Genomic DNA, 17,208 nt, shown 5'->3' on the forward strand with positions numbered 1-17,208 from the left:
ATAACATTTGTGCTTGGACGGTGTCATGTGATACTACATTTAAGAAATGGGTGTTTAAGAAATGTAACTTTAAGAAATGGGTGTTTATCAGTGATCTCAGAGTGTGGGTGGAGCTGGGCTGTCTGCCAGATTTTTTACATTCGTTTTAGGCTGTTGCTGCAGGCAGTGTTTTAGTTTTGTTTCAGTGTAGGAGCTGAAGCCAGACAAAGCAGGTGTACTGCTGTTCTCTCTGCCATGAAAAGACTTAGCTCTTGATCATTTGGTGAATTCAGAATTATAAATGTTCTCAGTAGTGAATGTAAACCTAATGTGCTTCTGTTAAAAGGTGTTTCTTTTGTCTTCTGGATGTTGTTTGGGAAGTTATTAAGGATGACTTAGTGTTGTACTCCTTGGGGGTTGTATATGAATTGATGGTTGCTCAGATGTTCACTATGTTTTAAAAAGGTTAACTTGAGTTCGATTTTACAAACACATTAAAAATGTTTAGCATATATCGGAGCTTGTTTTGCATGTACCTGATTGATCTTGTGTTGCATTTCCTTCAAACGCTGCTCGCTGTGGCTCCGTTCAATGTTAAATCGGTCCAGTAACTCTAACTTCTCCTGACTCCAGTTCTTCTCATTAATTTGAAGCTGCTGCGTTAGATCCATAACTGCAGTGTAGGACTCTGCGAGGAGCTGCTGATGTTCTTCCCGCTCCCATTTCAAAGCCGTCTTGAGATCACCCGGAGCTTTCTCAGAGGTCATTTTGCCAGCCTTACCTTCCAGCTGTTGTGGGAAATCAGTATTTTAGTTTGAATTTCCAGCAATTTTCATACCTTATTTTTATTCATGGGTTGCAGAGAAAGCCAGCATTTACTGCCCATCGCTCATTTATTCAACTAGTGAGCCGTGAGGCCACTTAAGAGTCAAGCGCGTTGGCACGGGTTGGGTCACACAAAGGACAGACCAGGCAAGGACGGCAGATTTCTTTCCCATCATTAATGCCAGCCTTTTAAAGGCACCGCTGCCGCTCTCCCCTAAGAGGTTTACCACAGGCCCGGTGGTGGCGGCGACCCTAAGAATCTGGGGACAGTAGAGACGGCATAGGGGGGAAACAGGGGGCTCGATGGAGGCTCCTCTGGGTGGCAATCATCGGTTCATCCCGGGGAACAAGGATGGGGGGTTTAGGGGGTGGCAAAGGGTGGGCATCAGTAAATTGAGGGACCTGTTTATTGACGGGAGGTTTGTGGGCCTGGGGGAACTGGAAGATAAATTTGGGCTTCCCCGAGGGAACGTGTTCAGATACTTGCAGGTAAAGGCGTTTGCTAGGCGACAGGTAGAGGGATTCCCTTTGCTGCCCTCGCGGGGGACGATGGACAGAGTGCTTTCGGGGGTGTGGGTCGGAGCGGGGAAGGTGTCTGACATCTATAAGGTAATGCAGGAGGTGGAAGAGTCGTCAGTGGAGGAGCTGAAGGCTAAATGGGAGGGGGAACTTGGGGAGCAGATAGAGGCCGGGACTTGGGCGGATGCCTTGGAGAGAGTCAACTCTTCCTCTTCATGTGCGAGGCTTAGCCTCATCCAATTTAAGGTGCTGCACCGGGCCCACATGGACTAGGATGAGTAGGTTCTTTGGGGGTGAGGACAGGTGCACCAGGTGTTCGGGGAGTCCAGCGAATCATGCCCATATGTTCTGGGCATGCCCAGCACTGGAAGAATTCTGGAAGGGGGTGGCGGGGACGATGTCGAGGGTGGTTGGATCCAGGGTCAAACCAGGGTGGGGACTCGCTATTTTTGGAGTTGCAGTGGAGCCGGGAGTGCAGGAGGCGAAAGACGCCGGTGTTCTGGCCTTTGCGTCCCTAGTAGCCCGGCGGAGGATCTTGCTACAGTGGAAGGATGCAAGGCCCCCAAGTGTGGAGACCTGGGTCAATGACATGGCAGGATTTATAAAGTTGGAAAGGGTTAAATTTGCCCTGAGAGGTTCTATAAACGGTGGCAGCCTTTTCTGGACTTCCTGGCTCAAAGATAGGTATCTTGGTCAATAGCAGCAGCAACCTGAGAGGGGGGGGAGAGGAGGGGGGGGGGGGGAGAGGAGGGGGGGGGGGGGGGAGAGGAGGGGGGGGGGAGGGGGGGGGAGAGAGGAGGGGGGGGAAGAGGAGGGGGGGGAGAGGAAGGGGGGGAGAGGAGGGGGGGAGAGGAAGGGGGGGGGAGAGAAGGGGGGGAGAGGAGGGGGGGGAGAGGAGGGGGGGAGAGGGAGGGGGGGGAGAGGAGGAGGGGGAGAGAGGAGGAGGGGGAGAGAGGAGGGGGGGGGAGAGGAGGGGGGGGAGAGAGGAGGGGGAGAGAGAGGAGGGGGGGGGAGAGGAGGGGGGGAAGAGGAGGGGGGGAGAGGAAGGGGGGGAGAGGAGGGGGGAGAGGAAGGGGGGGGGAGAGAAGGGGGGGGAGAGGAGGGGGGGAGAGGAGGGGGGGAGAGGAAGGGGGGGGAGAGGAGGAGGGGGAGAGAGGAGGAGGGGGAGAGAGGAGGGGGGGGAGAGAGGAGGGGGAGAGAGGAGGGGGAGAGAGAGGAGGAGGGGGGGAGAAGAGGAGGGGGGGAGAGGAGGAGGAGGGGGGGAGAGGAGGAGGGGGGGAGAGGAGGAGGGGGGAGAGGAGGGGGGGAGAGGAAGGGGGGGGGAGAGGAGGGGGGGAGAGGAGGAGGGGAGAGTGGAGGAGGGGGAGAGAGGGGGGGGAGGAGGGGGGGGGAGAGAGGGGGGGAGAGAGGAGGGGGAGAGAGAGGAGGAGGGGGAGAGAGAGGAGGAGGGGGGGAGAAGAGGAGGGGGGGGGAGAGGAGGAGGGGGGGAGAGGAGGAGGGGGGAGAGGAGGAGGGGGGGAGAGGAGGAGGGGGGGAGAGGAGGAGGGGGAGAGAGGAGGGGGGGGGGAGAGGAGGGGGGGGAGAGAGGAGGGGGAGAGAGAGGAGGAGGGGGGAGAGGAGGGGGGGAGAGGAGGGGGGGGAGAGGAGGGGGAGAGTGGAGGAGGGGGAGAGTGGAGGAGGGGGAGAGAGGGGGGGGAGAGGAGGGGGGGGAGAGAGGAGGGGGAGAGAGGAGGGGGAGAGAGAGGAGGAGGGGGAGAGAGAGGAGGAGGGGGGGAGAAGAGGAGGGGGGGGAGAGGAGGAGGGGGGGGGAGAGGAGGAGGGGGGGGAGAGGAGGGGGGGAGAGGAGGGGGGGAGAGAGGAGGGGGGGGAGAGAGGAGGGGGGGAGAGAGGAGGGGGGGAGAGAGGAGGGGGGGAGAGGAGGGGGGAGAGGAGGGGGGGGAGAGGAGGGGGGGGAGAGGAGGGGGGGGAGAGAGGAGGGGGGGGAGAGAGGAGGGGGGAGAGAGGAGGGGGGGAGAGAGGAGGGGGGGAGAGAGGAGGGGGGGGAGAGGAGGGGGGGGGAGAGAGGAGGAGGGGGAGAGAGGAGGAGGGGGAGAGAGAGGAGGAGGGGGGAGAGGAGGAGGGGGGGAGAGGAGGAGGGGGGGGAGAGGAGGAGGGGGGGAGAGGAGGAGGAGGGGGGGAGAGGAGGAGGGGGGAGAGGAGGAGGGGGGGAGAGGAGGAGGGGGGGAGAGGAGGAGGGGGGAGAGGAGGGGGGGGAGAGGAGGGGGGGAGAGAGGAGGGGGGGGAGAGGAGGGGGGGAGAGAGGAGGGGGGGAGAGAGGAGGGGGGGGAGAGGAGGGGGGGGGAGAGAGGGGGGGGGAGAGAGGAGGGGGGGAGAGGAGGGGGGGAGAGGAGAGGGGGGGAGAGGAGGGGGGGGGAGAGGAGGAGGGGGGGAGAGGAGGAGGGGGGGAGAGGAGGGGGGGGGAGAGGAGGGGGGGAGAGGAGGGGGGGGGAGAGGAGGGGGGGGAGAGGAGGAGGGGGGGAAGAGGAGGGAGGGGAGAGGAGGGGGAGGGGAGAGGAGGAGGGGGGGAGAGGAGGAGGGGGGGAGAGGAGGGGGGGAGAGGAGGAGGGGGGGGAGAGGAGGGGGGGGGAGAGGAGGAGGGGGGGAGAGGAGGAGGGGGGGGGAGAGGAGGAGGGGGGGAGAGGAGGAGGGGGGGAGAGGAGGAGGGGGGGAGAGGAGGAGGGGGGGAGAGGAGGGGGGGAGAGGAGGGGGGGGAGAGGAGGGGGGGGAGAGGAGGGGGGGGGGAGAGGAGGGGGGGGGGAGAGGAGGAGGGGGGAGAGGAGGGGGGAGAGGGGGGGAGTGAGGAGGGGGGGGAGGGGGGGGGAGTGAGGAGGGGGGGGAGGGGGGGGGAGAGAGGAGGGGGGGAGAGGAGGGGGGGAGAGGAGGGGGGGGAGAGGAGGGGGGGGAGAGGAGGGGGGGGGGAGAGGAGGGGGGGAGAGGAGGGGGGGGAGAGAGGAGGGGGGGAGAGAGGGGGGGGAGAGAGGAGGGGGGGAGAGGAGGGGGGGGAGAGGAGGGGGGGAGAGGAGGGGGGGGAGAGGAGGGGGGGGAGAGGAGGGGGGGGAGAGGAGGGGGGGGAGAGGGGGGGGGAGAGGGGGGGGAGAGGGGGGGGAGAGGAGGGGGGGAGAGGAAGGGGGGGAGAGGAGGAGGGGGGGAGAGGAGGAGGGGGGAGAGGAGAGGGGGGGAGAGGAGGAGGGGGGAGAGGAGGAGGAGGGGGGAGAGGAGGAGGAGGGGGGAGAGGAGGAGGGGGGGGAGAGGAGGAGGGGGGAGAGGAGGAGGAGGGGGGAGAGGAGGAGGAGGGGGGAGAGGAGGAGGGGGGGGGGAGAGGAGGAGGGGGGAGAGAGGGGGGGGGGGAGAGAGGAGGGGGGAGAGGGAGGGGGGGAGAGGGGGAGAGAGAGGGGGGAGAGGGGGGGCAAGGGGGCGGTGTTCCTAACTATAGTTTCTATATTGTTTTTTTGCTACGGTTCTGTAACTTAACAATGGGTTAACTTAAGTTGTTGTTAATATGTTGGGTTGTTCATTGAGGAGGGGCGAAGGTTTATGATTGTTGTTATTACTGTTATCATTGGTATTTTAGTATGGTTTGATGTTGTTGTGTAAATTTTAAAAATTTTCAATGAAAATTATTTAAAAAAAAATTAATGCCAGCCTTTTAAACTTGAGTTATTCAATTGAATTTATTTAAATACAGTGTTGCGATTTAAACTAATTTCTCCAGGTCATTAACCAAGGCCTCTGCATTCCTAGTCCAGTAACATAACTGCTTTGTTACTGAATCTGCTGGTAGTTTTCTAGCCCAATTTTGAACATTAATAATACAATTACAATTAAAAAGATAAATTTATGTAGTTTGAAGAATGATGATTCATTTCGAGCTCAAGTTCCACATTTCCTCTCCTGTATTTCTTGCACTTGGGGAAAAACATATATATGAAAAACTTTCTTTATTGTTTACATTTCTGAAATGGATTCAGCTAAACCTGTTTTAAAAAAAAAAGACATTCAACGACAGCTCCCTTTAACTACAGCTCTTACAACAATATACTTAGACCCATAGAATTTGTACAGTGCAGAAGGAGACCATTTGGCCCATCGAGTCTGTACCGACCCACTGGAAAAGCACTTTACCTAGGCTCACTCCCTCGCCCTATCCCTGTAACCCCACTTAACCTGCACATCTTTGGACACCATGGGGAAATTTAGCATGGCCAATCTGCCTAACCTGCACATTTTTGGATGATGGGAGGAAACTGGAGCATCCGGAAGAAACCCATGCAGACACGGGGAGAAAGTGCAAACACCACACAGTCACCCGAGGCCGGAATTGAACCCGGGTCCATGATGCTGTAAGGCAACAGTGCTAACCGCTGCGCCACTGTGCAATCCAACTTCAAGTTGTCTACTTAAAATTTCTTGTAAAATGTTTCTGATTCCCATAACTCTGATCTGCACATGCTGGACACGGAACTAAGGAATTAGTTCTGCGATTACATGCTCCCAATAAGGGAGCTGTAACTAGCAGAGATGGTGTTACTGCATTGTAGCTACGATCCTTGCTAACCTCCTCACAAGTCTAGGAAATGGGAATTACTGAGCCCGACCTCTGGCTCATTAACCTAGGTCTTAGGACACTGAATAAGCGACGTTCAAACTCTCCATGTCCCAGGTAGAATGATGACAGATTATTGAGGTGGACGGTTAGTTGAAGGGGTGATACGAGAGGATTGGTTCCATTTAATGGCACACTGCCACATGTCTGGGGCAGGAATGAAGCCTTCAGTCTCTTCCTGAACTCGGGTTTAAAGAGGATCCCAGTGGGATGGATGAATAGAGCAGCCACAAGTACTTGAAACTAGTAAATGGGCGGGGACAAATGGAACTTGGAGGGTTTGCCAAGACATAACTATAAGACAATCAGGACAGGTTGCAGGTCTTTAGAAAAGATTTTAAAAATATAGCAGAGATAAGAGTAGCCTTAGTGGTAGCGGATGAACATTTTTCAATGATGAGAGAGGACGTAATAAGACATAAACAAGCAGTGGAAGCTTCATTAAGTGAGAAATGGTTGTAAGGCTATTGAGGAAGTTGTCTCTACTCTCCCTAATAGCAACTATGAAGTGGTAGATGCAAAGATTAAACAAGCATGTGGCAATAGCAGAATGGTTTTAATAGGGGAGCTTAATTTGCATATAGACTGGCATAAGCAGACAAGCACATTAGAAAGGCAGTGAAAATTCCCTCGTGTGTCCAGGATTGTTTTCTGCAACATTGGGCGCGATCTACTGACTGCGTCCGGGGAGGAATGGGCGAGACATGGCCGGTCGATCTCGGGAGAGGCCTCCCCCAGGGTTCTCGATAGCCGTTACGCCTCATGAGATCTAATCAATCTTGCAAGACATCACAATCTAGACCCTGCCCACAATTGGCGGGACCCAGTTGCACACAAGTTAAGTAAGTTTAAGAACTCACTTAGCCGTGCTCATACCAGATCTAACAACTTTATTTTCTTTGTTAGATTGCGCCATATATGCCTGAGAACCAACAAGGGGGGATGCCTCATTACCTGACATTGTGAAAATTTCCCAGGTATGTCCTTTCCACAAAGAGCAAGACAAGTCCAACCTGACCGATTACCACCCCACCAGCCTCCTTCCGATCAGCAAAGTGATGGAAGGAGTCATTGACAGTGCTATCAATTGTCACATACACAGCAATAATGCTCAGCTTGCATGTTGATGATCCCCAGGATCAGATGGTTTCCATTCCAGCATTTTATAGGAAGTAGGTAAGAATAGTGCAGAAACCCAAACTATAAACTGGCAAATTCTCTGAATTCAGGACTATTCTTTTAGATTGGAAAACCGTGGATACTATTCTACTTAAGGAAGGTGAAAGAGAGAAACTAAGAAATTATAGTTTATCCTTACATCTGTTGTCGGGAATTACTAAAGTCTATAATCAAAGATAGAGTGACTGAATACCTTGAAAATGTTCAGATCATCAGGGGAGCCAACATGGATTTGTAAATGGTAGGTCATGTCTGACCAACTTGACTGAACTTTTGTAGCAGTGATTGAAGTAATGGATCGGGGAATTTTAAAATTCTTTCATGGGATTGGCTCAGCAAGCATTTATTGCCCATCTCTAATTATCCTCGAGAAGGTGGTGTGAACTGTTAGGAAGGGAGTTCCAAGATTTTGACCCCGTAACCGTGAAGGAACGATGATATAGTTCAAAGTCTGAATGGACTGTGGCTTGGAGGGGAACTTGCAGGTGATGGTGGTCCCATGTGTTTGTTGTCCTTGTCCTAGGCAGCAGAGGTAAAGTGAAGGAGCCTTGATGAATTGCTGCAGTGCACATTGTAGATGGTATCACACTGCTGCTACTGTGGATCGGTGGTGGAGAGACTGAATGTTTAAAGTGGTGGATCAGGTGCCAATGAAGCAGCCTTTTCTCTGGATAGTGTTGTACTTCCTGAATGCTCTTGGAGCTGCACTCAGCCAAGCAAGTAGACAATATTCCATCACATTCCTGACTTGAATTTTGTAGATGGTGGACAGGTTTCGGAGAGTCAGGTGGTTGAGTTACGCTCCGCAGGAGTCTTGGCCTCTGACCTGCTCTTATACCACCGTATTTATATATCTGCTCGAGTTCAGTTTCTGGTAGTGGGGTAATCGGCAATGGCAATGCCATTCAGAATGTCAAGATGGATTTCTCTTGTTGGAGGTGGTCATTGCCTGGGATCTGTGTGGCTTGAATGTAACTTGCAATTTATCAGCCCAAGATGTATGTTGCCTAGGTGTTGCTGCATATGAACATGGACTGCTTCAGTTGCAACAGGTGCTGAACATTTCATCGAACATCATCATTTCTGACCTTATGATGGAAGGAAGGCCATTTATGAAACAATTGAAGGAGGTTGGGCCTAGGACACGATCCCGAGAAACTCCTGGAGTGATGTCCTGAGGCTGAGATGATTGGCCTCCAACAACCACAACCATCTTCCTTTGTGCTATGTATGTCTCCAATCCGTGCAGTTTCCCCCCGGATTCTCACTGACCAGTTTTGCTAGGGCTCCTTGATGCCACACTTGGTCACATGCTGCCTTGATGTCAAGGGCAGTCACTCTCACCTCACCTCTGGCGTTCAGCTCTTTAGTCCATGTTTGAACAATAGCTGTAATGAGATCAAAAGCTGAGTGGTCCTGGCAGAACCTAAACTGAGCAAGTTATTGATTGCGCTGTTGATTGATTACACCGTTACCTCTCAGATGACTAAGAGTAGACTGATAGCGGTGTAATTGGCTTTATCCTTATTCTTGTGAAGTGTGCTGATGAACTTCTATGTACGTTACTTACATGGACCTCCGTAAAGCATTTGTTAGAGCATCTCACAAGAGATTGATAGCTAATGTTGAAGATCATGCAATTAAAGACAAATCACTGACCGAGTTTAGAAATTGGTTGAATGGCACCAGACAGAAAGAAGGGATAATGGGCAAGGTATTCTAATTTGCAGGATGTGATGAGTGGTATCTTGCAAGGATTTGTATTGAGGCCTCAGTTATTCACCATATTCATTTGCAACTTAAAGCGCATTGGTTGGGGGAAGTATATTGAGGTGGATAGAAACAAAGAGTAGGAATTAATGGGTCTTTTTCAAATTGGCAGGCAGTAACTAGTGGAGTCCCACAGGGATCGGTGCTGGGGCCCCAGCTATTCATAATATATATTAATAATTTGGATGAGGGAACAAAATGTAACATCTCAAAGTTTGCAGATGATACCAAGTTGGGTGGGAGGGTGAACTATAACGGGAATGCAGGGATCCTACAGCATGATCTGGACAGCTTTGGCGAGTGGGCAAATCAATGGAAGATGCAGTATAATTTGATAAGTGTGAGGTTATTCACTTTGGAAGCAAAAACAGGAAGGCAGATTACTACCCGAATGGTTGTAAATTGGGAGAGGGGAGTGTGCAGCGGGACCTGGGTGTCTTTGTGCATCAGTCGCTGAATGTAAACTTACAGGTGCAGCAGGTGGTAAAGGAGGCTAATGGTTCATTGCAAGAGGTTTCGTGTACAGAAGAAGGGATGTGTTGCTGCAATTATACAGGGCCTTGGTGAGGCCACACCTAGAATATTGTGTGCAGCTTTGGTCTCCTTTTCAGAGGAAGGATGTTCTTGTTCTCGAGGGAGTGCAGTGAAGGTTTACCAGACTGATTCCAGGGATGGTGGGACTGTCATGAGGAGCGATTGACTAGGTTAGGATTGTTCTCGCTGGAGTTCAGAAGAATGAGGGGGGATCTCAAAGAAGTTATAACATTCTAACAGGACTAGACAGTGTACATGCAGGGAAGATGTTCCCAATGGTGGGTGTGTCCAGAATCAGGGGGTCACTGTCTGAGGATTCAGGTAAACCATTGCGGACAGAGATGAGGAGACATTTCTTCACCCAAAGAGTGGAATTTGTTACCACAGGAAATAGTTGATGCTGAAACAGTGAATATATTCAAGAGGTGGCTAGATATATCACTTGTGGAGAATGGGATCAAAGGTATGGGGAGAAAGCAGAATTAAGCTATTGAGTTGGATGATCAGCCATGATCGTGATAAATGGTGGAGCAGGCTCGAAAGGCCAAAAGCCTCCTCCTGCTCCTGTCTTCTATGTTTCTGTGTACTTAACTTAGATGATGAAATAGAAAGTCACATTCTCAAGTCTGCCGTTGACACAGTAGTGCAGAGGGAAGAAAGCAATACTACAAAGGGATGGCTATAGATTAATTGACTAGTCAAATCTGTGTAAATTAATTTCAATGTAGGCAAATTTGAGGCCAATTTGGAACTGAAAAGAATAGAACAGGACACTTCCCATAAGTGAAAATCAGGAAACAGCGGACCGAAGAGATTTGGTGTCCAGATATCTTCATCATTGAAATGTCATGAACAGATACAGAAAATAATTGAAACAGTTAATGAAAGGTTGGCTTTATACCTAAAGGACTAGCATACACGAGGTAGAGGTTATGCTACAGCCATGGCCATCACACTTTAGGAAGGACATAACGACCATGGAGGGATTGAAGCACAGATTTATTAGGATGTAGGTAAATTCCACACTTTAAAATTACAAGGAGAGTTAGGCACAAACTCCAATTTTATTCCTTGGAATTTGGAAGGTTAAAACCTTGATCAGACTTTTAAAGTAAAATATTTATTATCCGGCACGCTCTGGAAATCATTGGTGTGAGTCAATCAAACATGCTGGTTAAAAATTTCGGCTAGCCAGGGGGAACGAGCTATGGTATCTGCAGCTCAAACACTTCTTATGAAAGGAGACAAGGACGTACCCACAACCGCCACGACAGACACTACTGGAAGACCTACTGGACGCAAGTATCCTAGATAAAGGGAACTGTAGTGACATGTACGACCGACTGACAGAAAGGGCCGACACCGTACTGGACGCAACAAGAAAGAAATGGGAGGAGGACCTGGGGATTGAGATAGGATGGGGACTCTGGAGCGAAGCACTGCATAGGGTCAACTCCACCTCCCCGTGCGCAAGGCTCAGCCTGACGCAACTAAAAGTGGTACATAGAGCCCACTTAACAAGAACCCGTATGAGTAGGTTCTTCCCGGAGGTGGAGGATAGATGTGAACAGTGCCAAGTAGGCCCGGCCAACCACGCCCACATGTTCTGGTCTTGCCCCAGACTGGTAGAGTACTGGACAGCCTTCTTCGAGGCAATGTCCAAAGTGGTGGGAGTGAGGGTGGAGCCATGCCCGAAAATGGCGGTCTTCGGGGTCTCGGACCAGCCAGATCTATTCCTGGGGAGGAGTGCAGACGCCCTTGCCTTTGCTTCCCTGATCGCCCGCCGTAGAATCCTGTTTGGCTGGCGGTCAGCAGCACCACCCAGAGCTGCAAACTGGCTGTCCGACCTCTCGGAATCTCTCCAAACGGAGAAAATCAAATTCTCCATCCGAGGGTCGGACGACGGCTTCCACAGAATGTGGGAGCCATTCACGCGACTGTTCCGGGACCTGTTTGTGGCCAACGAACAAGAGGAAGAATAGCCAGGTAGCCAAGAATCAGGAGAACTTAGTGAAGAATCAGGGGAGAGTAGCCAAGGCATAAAAGGGAGAGAAAGAAAGGCGAACCACGGCGGGGTAGACAGCTGAACTTGAGGGGGGAGGGGCGAACCGTGGAGGGAGAGGAGAACCAGCGGCATGGGACGGGGGACAGGGAAACGGGAGCCGGAACGAGGGCATGGGGTGCCAAAACGTGCATGACATCTCCAGGAGCGGGGAATGAGGAGGTTGGGGATGGAGGATGGGAGGAGCAGTGGAGGCGAGTGGGGGACGGCGGTGAGAGCCGTCCGGGAGAGGCGGGCGACAGCGGCACGCGACCCGGCCAGGTGTCGCACACTGTGATTATCTCCCCGGCACCCAAATGTATATTTGCTCCCCCCAGTCCCCGCCACCCCAACCTCCCCGCAAACAGTCGCGAACTTACGTGGTGTAAATAATTCGGCCAGATGCACAGAGCTGCCGCTGTCGAGCTGGTGCACAGTACCCCACCAGTTAGTCTATTTCATATTTTATTGTATTCTACGTTGGGGTGTGCCCTTCTCTTCTAAATATGCGTATACATATAGATATATGTTTCTTATTCTGTGTACATAACGGTAATTATACCTTGTTCAAAAACCCAATAAAAACATTTATAAAAAAATAAGTGTAAGGGCGCAGGGGGGTGTTGGGTTTTGATTTATTTTGTTTTGTAATGTGAGTGTTAAATGTAAAAATGTTAAAATTTGAATAAAAATATATTTTTTTTAAAAACATGCTGGTTAAATGCTGTGGAGTCAATGGGTTATTTAATGATCAGGCTGATCACAATTGTTTTAAAAATCAAACTAGATTTGCATTTCAGAATGCTGACTGCACAATACCACAGAGGGATCGGAACCTGGGGAGAAAGAACTACTGCCTTATCAACATGAACTTTTCCAGCTGCCGCTTTACATGAAAATATGTTGTGTTATATATGCCAAGAAAGTACCACTCTGATGCCCCATGTTCCCCACTCTCTGAACTCCATCTTTAATTGTTGCTGTTTCGGCTAACACATCTTCATGGTAGCACAGTGGTTAGCACTGTTGCTTCACAGCGCCAGGGTCCCAGGTTCGATTCCCGGATTGGATCACTGTCTGTGCAGTCTGCATGTTCTCCACATGTTTGCGCGGGTTTCCTCCGGGTGCTTCAGTTTCCTCCCACAAGCCATGAAAGACATGCTGTTAGGTGAATTGGACATTCTGAATTCTCCCTCAGTGTAGCTGAACAGGCGTTGGGGTATGGCAACTGGGGGATTTCACCGTAACTGCATTGCATTGTTAATGTAAGCCTACTTGTGGCAATAATAAAGATTATTATTATAACACATTTCCAAAATCTGCTTTTAAAAGCCTCCTGAAAAATAATATTCTTGGTTAATGCTGTTAACCTATCGCAGCATTGTTATTGAATTGTTTCCCTTCCCTTGCATTTGGGGGGCGGGGTGTCTTTAATTGCGGCTAACAGAGCATTCCGGTTGGTACAATGCTGAGAAACACAAAACTTATCTATTACTCTGTTTCTGCTGGTCGGGGGAATCTGGGACTAAATCTAAGGGCAAGTCTAAAAATTGATGACAGATCTTTCAGGAGTGTAATGTGAAAATAGTTGGACCAATGAAGAACGGTATATGTTTGAAGCTCTTCTGTAAATGACAATTAATGTAGATCAGTTGCTAATTTGAAAGAAGACTGGTAGATTTACATTATCCAAAGGGTTATGGAGTAAAGGTGGATAGATGCAATTAGATTGTAGAATACCTGTGATTTTACTGAATGTTAGCCCTTCAGCGGCTAATTATGTTCTATTCTTTGGACTCAATTTCAGAACTGTATATATTGGGCCTAATAGACAGAATGATAAAAATGTTTCCAACCACTAATAAGGGTTTAAGTCCTGTCTTGGAAACTTGATCTGACATGATTTAAATTCTTCTGTCTCAGGCTGGTATAAAATATTTTTCGAACACCCGAGGATGTTTAAGTTCATGATTCTTAACTCCTAAAGCCGGAATAGAGTTATAATCACAATACATTAGTGACTGTGCCCCACAATGGATAAACATGTTGCTTTCGGCTGAAACTGGAAGCGAGGTGAAAACAATTGATACAACCATAATGATTCTGGTGTAGGGATCCTCCTGTTTAATTCCTGATTGTCCCCTGTTTCCCCTTTATTTTATTTTATTTTGGCTATTCCAATTTTTGTACATGGATAATTAATGTACCAGTGCCTTTAAAATGGACTTTGCCTTGAATTTGAGTGGCTGGTTTAAACTGATGACCAACCAACGATCCGAATGCAAGGCAGGTTGCATGAGGCTATTTGCATTTCACCCAGCAGATTCCAGGGAGATCAGTGCTGACACGCCCCGATGGACTTGACTGTCAGACAATGGACTGACTCAAATTGCTCTGCCGATTGGTTGGGATTTTCTCTGGAATGTTCCTTCACCGGTGTGACTGTTTTCTCTTTCATTTGCATTTTTGGCTTGGAAGCCTGGAAGGTGGCAGTCTGACCCTCTCTCTCTCTCATTTAATGGATTTGTTCCAAAGATCCGAGGTAAAAAACAATCTCTCTGCACAGCCAGACTGAACTGCAAGGAAACCAAAGTCAAGCCACCAGCTGCAGGCCGGGTTCAGATGTTTAAAAGCAAATCACTGCGGATGCTGGTATCTGAAACCAAAAAGAAAATGCTGGAACATCTCAGCAGGTCTGGCAGCATCTGTAGGGAGAGAAAAGAGCCAATGCTTTGACTCCACCAGACCCTTGTCAAAGCTAAAGACAGAGAAAGTGGGAAATATATATACTGTGGAGTGAGAATGAAAGATGAGTCATAGCTCACAAAAACCCAGGGAAATGGGGTGCTAATAGCCACAGACAGCAAGGGGAAAGAGTGCTAATGGCAGACCCCAAAGGGAAAAAAGGTGTGAAAGACCAAACTGCAGAGAAACTAACATCAGAGGGTAAACTATGACAGATGTAGATGTTGGGGGAGGGGAAGGGGGAAGCAAAGGGAAGAAAGGGTAACGAAAGGTGGATAAGAAGGGGTGAATATATATAAAGAAAGAGAGAAAGAAATGGTAAAAAATAGTTTAAATGAAATGGGATGGAAAGAAATGGGTCGAGGTGGGGTAGAGCTAATCATCTGAAGTTGTTGAATTCGATGTTGAGACCGGAAGGCTGGAGCGTGCCTAACCGGAAGATGAGATGTTGTTCATCCAGTTTGTGTCATCTTTCATTCTCACTCCACAGGATAAATATTTCCCACTTTCTCTGTCTTTAGCTTTGACAAAGGGTCATCTGGACTCAAAACATTAGCTCTTTTCTCTCCCTACAGATGCTGCCAGACCTGCTGAGATTTTCCAGCATTTTCTCTTTGGTTTCAGATGTTTGGCTGTTGGTCATTCTGATGGAGGTGGAAACAAGTTAAAGTGAGGCTGTTCCTTTGAATGAAGGTCCAGATTGATAAAAGTTAAAGTGACTCTCCGGCGGAAATTCAATTGTCTGGGAGTTCTGACTGAATGCTTCTTCTAAAAGACCATCTCCAACACGACACTGGTGGCTTCACTCCTTACACATCCTGAGAGTACAACTTGTTGACTTTGCTGTGTTTGGGTAGAGGGTGGGAGGGTAAAAGGGGGGAGTAGTAGATTTTCTGGCCGTATTCTGTTGTAATTACTGCATATGTCAACTTTGTTTCTGTTATAAATAAACAGTTATTGTGTGCAACTTACAAACCTGGTGGCTATAACTTATTGAGCAGTCAAAGGGCCAAAGATTCTGTGAATTTTATACAAATTATTGGTTAATTTACTTGTGTTGGGACTCTGGGGCCTGTGTGCTGGAATCGACCGCAACGTAACACTGGGAACAGGAAAAAATATAGAACTATTCTATAAAAATAGTGATGCAAGGTTATGTTACTTAACTGAGATCTTGCATTCTTTCAAATAATCATCATGTGAGTTGTTAGAATCAATGTGAGTGACACTAGATTATGCAATATTAAAATGACTGCAAATTTAATTAACTAGAATCTAAACAGGAAAATGCATTTTTAACAAAATAAATTTAGAGTACCCAATTATTTTTTCCAATTAAGGGGCAATTTAGCGTGGCCAATTCACCTAACCTACACATCTTTGGGTTGTGGGGGCGAAACCCACGCAGACACGGGGAGAATGTGCAAACTCCACACCGACATTGACCCAGGGCCGGGATTCGAACCCGGGTCCTCAGCGGCGTAGGCAGCAATGCTAACCACTGTGCCACCGTGCTGCCTGAAAATGCATTTGTTAAGCAAAACCTTGCCTCTCCATTCAGAGAGGAAATATTCATTTTTCCTTTGCCAGAATTCTTATGGTGGTATCTATTGGATGTACCTCCCACTAACTATCCATCTACCAATATCGTTGGTGTTCACTCCAATATAAAATGAAAAAGGGAATATATTGTATTCACAACAATGCAGTGAAACATCACTTGATTGTCTTGGTAGCCGAATCTGAGAAATTCTATAAATTCTACCGTTAGTTGCTATTAAGTTACAACAAAGATAATCTTTTCTGATGAAATAGTGGTGTAGCTAATGTTAGTGTTACTTATGCACAAAAGTTACAGGACCTTACATAGATAGAACATTACAGCACAGAACAGGCCCTTCAGGAGGACAAATGCACATTTATCACAAATAAGCAAAAACTGCTGGCCGAGTTGTGCTGCCTGGCAGTAGCAATCCGAAAATGACACTTTACTGTCTGCTTCATCATTCAAAAATACCGCATGGTGTGGAGCTGCTGTATTTGTATGGTAGGTGTCAACTAAACTTGCTAAAGTAAGTTAAGGCTTGTCCATTTCAAATCATAGCATTCTGTAAATGTTGTGGTAAGTGTTAATTACTGACAATCAACCTCCTAGGCACTGAAAATTAATTATTATACGTGTGGCGTCACCCTCGCAGAGACCGCTGCCTGAAAGCTGAAGAGCAGGCCAGGCAATAGAGTGAAGAATTACTGCATTTTCACTTATCCTTCTCCAACATTTGCTGCTTCAGACATAAGTGTTTAAAGCAGCAGCTGCTACAAGTTTCAGCGGCTTCCTCAAAATCCTCTGAAAGATTGTGGGGTTAATGGGTTACAGGGATAGGGTGGAGGTTTGGGCTTAAATAGGGTGCTCTTTCGAAGGGCTGGTGCAGACTCAATGGGCCGAATGGCCTCCTTCTGCACAATGTATGTATGAATGTGCGTATGATAAGTACACTTCAAAGGGCTGCAACTCCTTTGATTTTAAAATGCAAATTTTCCATTCATTTAAACACGTCAATACATTGCATTCGCCAGTGATTGTCAGTGTTATTATTTGAGACAGCTGCTTTGTGAATTGTTGATCTATCTTTCCCTTCATGCTTGAATGCATCTTCAAGTGCCCTGCTTTGATACTAACCACAATGTTTATAAACATTCCTGTTATAACTGACAGTTCCTCACCACATCAAATGTAGTGAAGTTACATTTGCTGCTGCTAAAAAGAGGAAGTGAAAGCATTTAGCTGACAGCCTTGACTCAACACGGGGCTACCGCGTCGGGGCCATGCTTGGAAAACGTGCACCAAATCCTGCTGGGAGGATTTCCAGTTGTTGGGGATGGGTGCATAATGGAAGTGGGGGGAAATGCGGCATGTGAGGAGACTTGGGCTTTCAGACCGTTAATCAGATGAAAGTGGATGCAAACTGCCGTT

General features: G+C 49.1%; 1 protein-coding gene across 3 annotated transcripts in view; it reads right to left on the reverse strand.

The window, feature by feature from the left end:
* The window catches only part of soga1 (suppressor of glucose, autophagy associated 1), a 117,047-nt gene that overhangs the window by 8,173 nt on the left and 91,666 nt on the right, over positions 1-17,208 (reverse strand). For all 3 annotated transcript variants that reach the window (XM_038803431.1, XM_038803430.1, XM_038803432.1), the window contains exon 11: positions 516-767. In XM_038803431.1, coding sequence (XP_038659359.1) covers positions 516-767 — 252 coding nt within the window. The remainder of the gene's footprint in view (positions 1-515; positions 768-17,208) is intronic.

This window comes from Scyliorhinus canicula, chromosome 7, assembly GCF_902713615.1.
Source record: "Scyliorhinus canicula chromosome 7, sScyCan1.1, whole genome shotgun sequence".
In the NCBI taxonomy this organism is placed as follows: domain Eukaryota; kingdom Metazoa; phylum Chordata; class Chondrichthyes; order Carcharhiniformes; family Scyliorhinidae; genus Scyliorhinus; species Scyliorhinus canicula.